Raw genomic sequence first — 10325 nt, 5'->3', positions numbered from 1 at the left:
TAGCCCTTTTTTTTGTTTTCCCAACAATGATGGACTCAGACCATGATGTGCCAATTGACCTCTTGTAGCAACTCTATGTAAATGGCCAAAGGTTAGGTGATAACTAACTTGAAGAACCTGGACGGTTGGAGGCCACTAATGTACACATTAATGAGGACGAACGACTTGGGTTTGATGCCATCCTCACCTCATCATTAAACCTCTTCATATAGCTTGCTAATGTCTCCATGTCTTCTTGGTATATGGCTAGAAGAGAAGTCATAGGCTTTTTTTAGAGTATGTAGTTGATAAAATTAAGTTCAAACTCCTTAGCTAACTACTTGAATGAGGATATTGATTCAGAAAGCAGCTTATCGAACCATTCCATTCCCTAGTTGATCCTTGCATAGTAGTCAGGAAGGTTTGACACATGAGAGAGTTGGTCATCTAGTGTAATGTCATCTGCGAGGTAAATGCTGTCACATGCTCCAAAGGATCTAAGTTTTCATCATAAAGATCTAGCATAAGTAAGCAGAATCCTTGTGGGATGAGCCCTTCCATGATGTTTCTGATGAAAGGGGACCATAAGTATAGGTTAGCTCGGGTTGCTTTTCTTGTCTAATTTCTTTTTTGATGTCCTTTTGCCTCTAGTCTATCTAAAGAGCTGGATTCAAATGTTAAGGGGATTGACTCCCTGTATGCCACAGGCTTTGGTGGAGGATTTAGATGTGGTTTGTGAGGACTCTAGGGTGAATACGCCTCTCGAGACGCATTGATAGGAGATTAGGATTCGGCCATGAGGCATAGGGTTAGAGCAAGTGGAGGAATAGGGATAGGGAAGGGTGGAGTAAATGAAGTTTGTGGTACCTAATGTGCCATATGGGCTAGTTGGGAAACGAGACTACAATCTAAACTATCCCTATCAAGACCTGCACATGATGAGTTAGATTATGGAGTGTCTCAACAAGGATAATCATAGTGGGAGTATGTTAGTTGCTAAAAAGGTGACAAAAGGTTGAGGGTTTAAAATTTTTGGAAGGTATATTCGGTGTAAACTTGATGGTCAGGCCAAGAATGCTCAGGCCTCGGAGGGTTAGAGCAAGGAGGTTCGAAACCGATAGGTTTGGATCCTCTTGATTCACTCAAGATGGACCAACAAAGTTTTCTTAAGACATTAATAAGACACTTATTTTAGCTTCAAATTATTAAGTTATATTTTGATTGTTTATCTCAGTCTGTTCTCGATTTGTCTCAATCCTTCTGTTCGTCTATCTAATCTCGACATTGAGAAGGCCCTCCTTCTGTCTCAGTCTGATTTCGATTTGTGATTAGTTCATCAGACTTTAAATATGCTAAACCCTGCAAAATTGAATCAGGGGCATTCGTGACAGTTTGATCTCGATTTGTGGTTAGTTCATCAGACTCTAAATATGTTAAATCTTGCCAAATTGAATTAGGGGCATTCTCGATAAATATCCCTCCAATGCTTAAGTTAGTTTGGGATTTGAAGGATTCGGAAAGAGTTCTAAGGTTATGTTTAAGAGACTCTTAGGATCGTTATACCTATGATTGATGCTTGTTATGGGGAGCAATTATGCGTTTCTCTCGACCTTGATTATGGTCGTGCCATGTCAAGCCTAACAGTGCGTTAATGATTCGATCAATTCGACCATGTGACATCGAGATGTTGCCCTATGTGGCCTTGAGGTATTAGAAATGCATCATCCACTTGGGTTTGAGGTACTTGTGCCAAGTCAAGCCTGATAGTGTGTTACTGATTCAGCCAATTCGATCATGTGACATCGATATGTTGTCCTATGTGGCCTTGAGGTATTATAAATGCATCGTTCACTTGGGTTTGAGGTATTGGAGATGCATAGTCCACTGGGTGTCAAGCATGCATAGTCCGTATGAGTCCTACGTATTGGGCTAGTGTCGGTCACATGATATTATCATATCAGTCATGTGATGTCGAGGTGTTGGTCATGTTCTCATTCTAGTATCAAGAGTAATTTTTTGATTTATCGTTGCCTCATTTAATATCGTGTTAAAACTTCAAATTAGATAAGTCTAAAATAGATTAGTTAATACTTAACATATATGAGATTCAATATCAACGTAACCCAAAGATTAAATAAAATAGATCATGAATCGAATCCTAAATAATATTTATGCAGAAACTTCCATTGATCTTTTTTTTTTTTCTTACACAGGAGTAGTCTAATATAGATTAAGTAGTTTTGCTAACCTATTAAACTTTTTGGATTTATGATGATGTTCCAATTAAAAATATTTATCAGGCACGGTAATCAACACGAGTACGTAAACACCGGAGAAGACGACGACTCCCCTGCTCCAGGATGGCTGGCGTCACCGACGAGTGCAACAAAACGTACGCCAGGATGGCCACGCGTTTATGCGGCGGCGTCCTGCTAACGAATCAACGACAACATCGCATCTCGGCCGTAACATCTGTTGTGCATATAAATGTATGTATATAGATTCATGCAAGGAGTCGGTGGGTTTGAAATCCTGTTTCGGTCCGTCATGATTCGGCAGCCCGCTTGTACTTCTCCCATGTCATGTGTCCGCTTGGGCATGGTGTTCTGGCAAAGCCGTATGTACTTTTGTCTTGCTTCCCTCTTGTCGATGGAGGCTAATCATCACAATCTTTCATGGAACTCAAATGACAGCCTAAGTTTCATGGTTCAGAAACGATATCCAAAGATTTCTCACTCCCCACTTGTTGGTGTAAACAACTTCAAGCCTCGTGGTCTCGGGGTTGTCGCGGCTTGGTTCGGATCTCGATGATAGGAGATCTCCCAGGGACGTTTCCCGAGACTGTTGAGGCAACCGATTGCGTCGGTCCGATTAGGACGAGGTCGTCATTTCCATCGGGGGAGGATTCCTCGCCTGCGCGTTTAGTGGACGACCTCCGACTTCGCACCTGCACAAAGGTCGAGTCGGGGAGCTCGACCCGACCTCTCCGACGATCAAGTTAGTAGATAATCACAGAGGGTTTCTTTAGTTGAGTTGTGTCTTCTTTTCTTCTTCTCCATTTTTTCCCTCGGAGCGCGAGAGTTTTTATTAGTGAGAATTACCGTTGCTTGATTGTTGGCCCGCAAGGAGCAGGACCATACTTCTGGTAGCGTCTGACATTACCGTTGGCGTGGCGTGGGGGATCGAGCCTGAGCAGAGTGTTAATGTGCCTTGGTAGACGTTCCGGTCCGCTTTGACCAGGTGCCTCATCAGGTCAACAGAAGCGTGAGGCGTCATCTGGAACAGCTGATGTTACGTGAGTCTTATCGCAATTATTACTCTCATCACCACTATTCTTACTGAGCATTAGATTCTTTCCAACCCCAACCTAAATTTTGTCTGTACCGCTGAAAATTCTCCGACTCGCAAGGCTTTCCGCGTCCTCTTCACGTTAGATCGGCTATCAAACCAGCCATGGCCAAGTGTTGGAGAAAGAACACGATTGGAACAGTCAACTCCGGTGCATGTGATGTAGGGTCTCCAACATGCTAAAAATCTGTATTCAAACGACCGAACTCCCACTTCTTTATTCGAGCTTCGATGCGTATGAAGAAAACCCTGAGGTTTGCTCGGGACATACGAGCAGACACCTGTGTTTGAGCTGGCTTCATCTTTATATAAGCGCAGAAGCCGCTCCGTCAAAGCCTACACGATGTGTTGCGTTGGTTGGCTGCTGAACGAGGAGGATATGGCTGAAACGAAGACGGAGAGGGAGGCCGAGTCGCCCATGAAGAGCAGAGGCCTGTCGAGGTGCCCCAGGATTATGGTGGAGAAGAGCCTCAGGGCCGCGGAAGCAGTCGAGCAAGCTCGGGACGACGACAACGGAGTCGTCCGCGTCAAGATCGTCGTCACCAAGAGGCAGCTGAGGCAGATGGTGGCGTCGATGGGCCAAGGCCCGTGCAACGCCGCCGGTCCCCAGGCCGCAACGGCGGTGGCGGCGGCGTCGAACCTGGAGCTGCTGCTGCACGTCCTCCGTCGACGGCATATGAAGCGAGCCGAGACGGGGAAGGGGAAGCGGCACGGCGGCGGGCGGTGGCGGCCGGCGCTCAAGAGCATTCCTGAGGACATCATTCAAGACTAATCGAAAGCCCTTCCTCGTCTTGTTCGTGCGCTTGATCTATACATGTATAGCTGTTTGATTTCTGCCGCTTTCTTTAGCTTTACGGCCCAGCGGCGGCCATTCTGACCATTGCTGTTGCGCGTTTACTTCATGTAAAAGAAGATTACAAGCAAGTTTTGAATATTTTACTAATACATCATAAAGAAAGAAAGAAAGAAAGAACATAAAAGGATCATTGGATCGGGAGGAACATAATGAGTGCGTACATAAGACAGACAAGAAATATCGCGGATGGATGTCTGATAGAGTTGACCGTCAACAGGAAGGGGACAGCGTGCAGACGGAGGTGAGATGCGAGAAATTCTTGGGCGGATCCATCACATCGATTATCGGATCCTTTCAATCAAAATATAGAAAGTCAACCATCTCTGATCTTTTCTTTTGAATTTTTCAAGGTTTTTGGACTTTATTAAATTCAGAGAAATTTGTTTTTTTTAATTATTATTTTTTATTACTACTAAACGTATTTTCTTGAATAATTTCTTCTGTAGGTAAACATATCGAAATCATCATCATCATCATACGTTATATACACAGAGAGAGAGAGAGAGAGAGAGAGAGAGAGAGAGAGCAATGTTACTCCATGTGTGTATATAACCTATGGGATATACGGAACACATCGAAGGCTCACGCCACAGAAAAACTTCTTTTTGGTTGTAATTGCAGTCCCCATAGAATCCCAATCTTTTGAGAATTTGATGGCTATGTATGCATGTATATTAACCTACACAATGTAAGGGGTGCAAGTTAGCTTGTTAGCAACTACCAATCATTAGCTCACGAATCATTGATGAAAGAGAAGAGCATACAGTTGTTATGTTTTTCTGTAGTTTAAGCACTAGTGGAACACCGAATATAGATCTTTATGAAAGTCATACTTAGTTGAATCAAGAGACTCATATTGGTAAAGAAAATACATGTCATGAACAGGAAAAAAAAAAAAAAAACTCCACCACCATTTCCCTAAGAATCAAATAACTTGCTGTCGACACGGACCCATCAATCTGAATTCTTGCTAATAATTTCTATGATCCAACAGACATCTTGAGATACTACTAATCCATACTTTAATATACCGAACTGTACCTAGTAGCACTGGATTATCAAGGCATCACAGGCACTTCTAATTATTACATTTCTCTCGGAGTCTTTAAATTGGAAAAGGTACGAGAAAATATTTGTGCATAAGTGGGGACTGAATTTACTGGTCAAAGTTTGGCTGCTTGGAAGAAAAACATTGGATCACATGGTTAGCTCGTCTGGGAGTGGAGTGGGCTCTCCTAAAACCTTACCACCAACATCAGGAAAGGTTTCTTTGCCGGGCAATGGCTCCACTTTACCATCAGCATCAACACTAATAGGATACATGAGAAGATGGCCTTTCAATGGAATTATATCCTCGGCATTATATCGGCTCCAGTTCTCCTCAGCTAACTTGTTAACATACTTTACACAATCCAAACTGTGAGGCTCCTTAAAAAGTGGATCCACCCCACCAAGATGCTCAGCCCATAACGACATCCTGTATCCATAGACCTACAGCAGAGCAGGTCCAATTAGACCAAATAAGTGTGGTTCTACACTGCTGGACAATCAACAAATTACATTATTCTATGCAAAGGATGTTTTTCGTAGTTTCAATTTGCATCGTTGCAAAGTGATGCTAATCATACGGTAATATACTAGCTGAACCTACCAGAACCATAATGTTTTCTTCATTAAAGAACTAATTAAGAAAACCAATATCTGAAATTTTTTTTTTTTGATAAGTGCATTGATAAACATACCAGAAATTTTGGTGCTTCATTGTGCATTTTTTTTCTAGATGGGTTTCTCTATCCCAAGAGGTTAAGACACAACTGATACTAATCATGTCAATTTGGACCGCAGAACATGCTTACCGTACTTGCTCTTTTAAGAAAATCGATATCTGGCTTAGAATAACCTGGAGATGCTAGAGTAGGACGATTTGCAACATTCTTAGGATTTCAAGGGATCTTGGTGAAACTAAGAATTATACTGACGTCACATGACATGTTGAACGAGAAATTGAAGCATATTATTGGCATTTGAAAAAGAAAAACTTGTGTTGCTTATCTCAAAGATGACCGTATGACTGAAAGCCAACATGTTGGTCTCACGTGATGTGACAAAGCCATTAAAACCATGACTGTTGTAAAATGTATTAATAATATGATACCGATGCGGTCATCAAAAGGATTAGTATGGAACTTATTAACAATGATGGGGTCTATGCTTGTAAGGTTGCACCTTTCCTCATCTTTTCTTTCAGTTCTCTTAAAACTAGGGTAACTAATTCACATATGTTTGTGCCACATTGTTGTTTACTCTTTACGCATCACCGGATTGTTCCTATTTTTGCATATTTATTTAATTCATCATGTTAAATGAGCTGTAAGAATAGGGAAAAATAGTAAAAGGGTGTCACTAAGACTAACATATTTAATCTAAAACAATTGATAGGATAATACTATCCCTCCTTCCCTTTGTTGGGATAGTATGACCCTTCCCAAAGACATGAGTGGCCTTGGCATTAAGGATCTCCTTTCGATCAAGAAAGCAATTTATGCCAAAGAAAGACTCCCTATCCTTCACCATGACAAAGTTTTTATTAGATGGATATCTTCTTTTCGGATACTAACCTCTATCCCTAGGATATTCTTCCTACAAACAAATCTCCAACCTCTTACTAGTTGATCTCTAATCTTGCTTTCAATCTTAAGGATGGTGTTAGATGTCTTATTGGCAATGGCACCTCTACCATGATTTGGGATGACCCTTGGCTGAAAAAATATCCCTTTTAACAAATGGCCCAGCTTTATTAAAATGATTAAACTGAGGCACTATACTTTGGTTTATGATATTATCTCTAATTTTCAATGACAATCCTGTGCATTGGATTCTCTCTTCCACCCTATTTTGGCAGAAAGGATAAGTAACATTCATATCCCTCACAACCCCAAGGTTGATACTTGGATCTGGTCTTTGATTCCTTTGGGTTTAACCACTGGAAGCAATGCGTACTGCTATTATATAACTGACCCCTATTCCATAGATGAGCCTTGGATGAGATGGAAGACTATTTGACATCTTAAGGTTACTCCCAAGATCAAAATATTCCTTTGAAAACTGTTGGAATAAACTCCCCACCCAATTCTATATAAATCTAACATCAACCACTGCCAATTGGACTCTTGCTCTGCCATCTGTTTGTTGTTTCTTCTTTACACATCTTCCACGAATGCTCCTATGCCCATTCCTTTTGGAAACTTATTGAAGAAAGAGCTGGTTATGTTTTCCAATTCTTCTGGACTTGGGATAAGGGAGACTGGCTCCTTGAAGGTTCCCCTTGGATTGTACCTCCTGTTCTGTCCTACTTAGTACCATCACTGCTTCCTTCTGGTTTCTTTGGATCAACTGGAATAATGTTAGGCACAACAACAATTCAACCAAGCTGTTCATCGTCTCATCAATCTTTCTTCAAGTCCTGAGGAAAGTGTGAGGGAGTTAAGTGATGTCCCTAATGATATCCAGGGAAGTTCCCTTAATTATTCAAGTTGATGGCTCATTTGTTTCCCCTTTACTACCTACAGGCACTGGCTTATTTGGATCAACCAGAACGATGCTAAACACAAGAACCATTCAATCAGGCCATCCATCCTCTCAACAAGAGCTTTAATTGCTGCTAATGACTTCATCAATCTTTCTCCAAGTTGTGATGGAGTCAAGTGATGTTCCTGATGTCCCTGATGACAGCTAGGTAAGTTCCGCTTATATGCTTCAAGTTGATGGCTCATTTGTTTCCCTTTTCGCACCTGCAGGCACTGGTTTTCAACTTACAATGGCTGGTAATGAGTCACCTTGGATGGGGGGCAATTGCTGCAAGGCTTTGAGTTCACTAATGGTGGAAGCTTTGGCCCTGTTGGAAGCTCTAAAAGCAGTACAGTTTCTCCAGCTTCCTATTATTGAGATCAACACTGACTCTATGGAGGTTGTCAAAATTACCAAGGGAATTAATCCTATTCCCTGGTCCCCGCAAAATCCGCTTCCTTCTATTGAGATCAACACTGACTCTATGGAGGTTGTCAACATTACCAAGGGAATTAATCCTATTCCCTGGTCCCTGCAAAATCTGCTTCCTTCTATTGAGATCAACACTGACTCTATGGAGGTTGTCAACATTACTAAGGGAATTACTCCTATTCCTTGGTTCCTGCGAAATTTGTTTCTGGCCTTTTTTTCCCTTTTTGACTCACTACATGTAGTTGGAATCAAGCACATCCCAGGTCGGGCAATTTTGTAAGCCACTACCAGGCAAATTTTAGTGGATCACAGATCTCTAGGTTTTTTATTTCTGCTGTGGATCCATTGGCAGCACAGTTTGTTTAATAGGTTTAAAGCAATAGATCTTTTCTTTCGTTAAAAAAAAAAAACATTTTTCTAAAGCGACACTTATTTTTTTAAATTGTAACAATGTTTCTTGTTATAGCTTTTTTTAATCATTTGATAAGTTTAGTATCTAAACAATACAATTCTCCGACACTTACGTTTTCTATATTTTCAGCCTAAGATCAATAAAAATCACAGCTAAAAGTTTTATAAAACAACACTTGTTTCTGAAATCAGAACAACATTTCTTGCTTTTTTCAGTTTTTAACCACTTTGATATGTTCAGTTTCTAAATCTTTTTGAATCTTTATGGCCAAAAAGTTGCTGAAACTCATTATAAAACCATTGAAACAGTAGAAACTATCAATATTGTAGCATCAAAGGATGTATTTAATACAAGCATGAAAGGAAAAAATAGTTATTAACCTGGCCCTGTGGATGTATTCTTTTTGACTCCCAAGTATAATAAGGTTGATATGCACCCATAGCAATTTCAGTATCTCTTGAACCATCCAGCGATCTTTGATTGATATTGGCGGATCCCAAAATCACATATTCATCATCTACTACCATCCCTTTTGCATGGACATAAATCATGAACCGACGATACTTTTCAGACAAAACCTAAAAATATTGAGATTACAAAATGGAAAGTGATCAAAATTTCATTATCAGAGAGAATATCTACCATTTTCTAATCATGATCAATAATAATTAAAATTTGCATGTCTACACTAGAAGGAAATCCTTGTTCTCAGCATGTCTACTAAGATTATAGGTGATGTGTAACAGGATGTAAAAAGTGCACAGTAAGCAGTGATAGGTCATGTCGGTTTCAAGCCCATTACAAAAAGAAAACACATCAATATGAACAGTTACCAGTAAAACTTCTTAAAACTCTATTTATTAGAACACTGAACACCATAGGAACAGCTCATTGTCTTCTAAAGAGTTATCAAATGGAAGCTTATGGGATGTGTCATGCAGACTGTCCCATAATTAGTTCTAACTAAATTTTCGCTGAATCACATAAAGAGGTCAGAACTCAGTGATGTTCAACAAGCAAAGTAGTAGATATGAAGGAATACATTGGAGCTAAAATGGTGAAGAAAATCAAGACAACAAAGTTAAATTAAGGGTTTAGGCTAAAGAGATATATCAGAAAGCAGCATATATTTTCCTCCATGGTCCTGCATTAGTAGGAGCCTCATCCATGAGCCAACCTGTACGAATTCTGTGTAGGAACGAACATCTAACGAGCAAAAATTGAAGGTAGACCATAGAGAAGATGAGATGCTCTGATCATTGTATACATAGATGAAAGTGATGTTCTTATAATTATTCTTTGACTTCATCACTTCTTTTTAACTTTTCTGCCCTAATTTCTGAAGGGAAGTGGGGTTTAAATAAATGATGAGCAGAGAAGGGGAAAAAAGATAATAGAGAAAAAGAGGAGGAAAATAGAAAATGAGCAATGAATAAAAGAATCTGGACCCGGTTATCAGGCATCATAACTGGTTCAAAACTGAACCCTTGTATTTCTCCCAAACTTGAATACAACCCAAGTTGACCTACATTTTCATCAGACCCCATAATTCTCTTTGATCAACTTGAACCCAAGCCAAATTAATCCAAATTATGATTCGAAGCAAGGCAAGTATGAAGCACTATTAGAATCTGCAGCAGAAGACATGAACTAATATCTTCAAGAAAAGGAGAAAAATACAACGCATCAAACAACTTTTCTTTCTTAACTAGTACTTAATTACCAGCGCTC

At 40.3% G+C, this 10325-nt stretch overlaps 2 protein-coding genes across 5 annotated transcripts in view; one reads left to right on the top strand and one right to left on the bottom strand.

The window, feature by feature from the left end:
• Window positions 1-3661: 3661 nt before the first annotated feature.
• On the top strand, window positions 3662-4747 carry LOC135596752 (uncharacterized). The gene has a single exon (XM_065088868.1). It carries the CDS (start codon window positions 3671-3673, stop codon window positions 4097-4099), a length of 429 nt encoding a protein of 142 aa, XP_064944940.1. The 5' UTR covers window positions 3662-3670; the 3' UTR covers window positions 4100-4747.
• A 368-nt stretch (window positions 4748-5115) lies between these two features.
• LOC103970123 (phospholipase D delta-like) overlaps window positions 5116-10325 on the bottom strand; it is a 29125-nt gene continuing 23915 nt past the window's right edge. For 2 of the 4 annotated variants that reach the window (XM_009383775.3, XM_065088865.1), the window contains exons 9-10: window positions 8975-9172; window positions 5116-5674 (exon numbers count right to left, since the gene is read on the bottom strand). In XM_009383775.3, the coding sequence (XP_009382050.2) occupies window positions 5381-5674; window positions 8975-9172 (492 nt within the window). In that variant the 3' untranslated portion in view covers window positions 5116-5380. The remainder of the gene's footprint in view (window positions 5675-8974; window positions 9173-10325) is intronic. The other 2 variants (XM_065088866.1, XM_009383776.3) reach the window with 2 other exon arrangements.

The sequence above is a fragment of the Musa acuminata genome, chromosome BXJ1-11 (assembly GCF_036884655.1).
Source record: "Musa acuminata AAA Group cultivar baxijiao chromosome BXJ1-11, Cavendish_Baxijiao_AAA, whole genome shotgun sequence".
Classification (NCBI taxonomy): domain Eukaryota; kingdom Viridiplantae; phylum Streptophyta; class Magnoliopsida; order Zingiberales; family Musaceae; genus Musa; species Musa acuminata.
The sequence above is the reverse complement of the archived record's forward strand: the minus strand, read 5'-3'. Positions and strand labels throughout refer to the sequence as shown.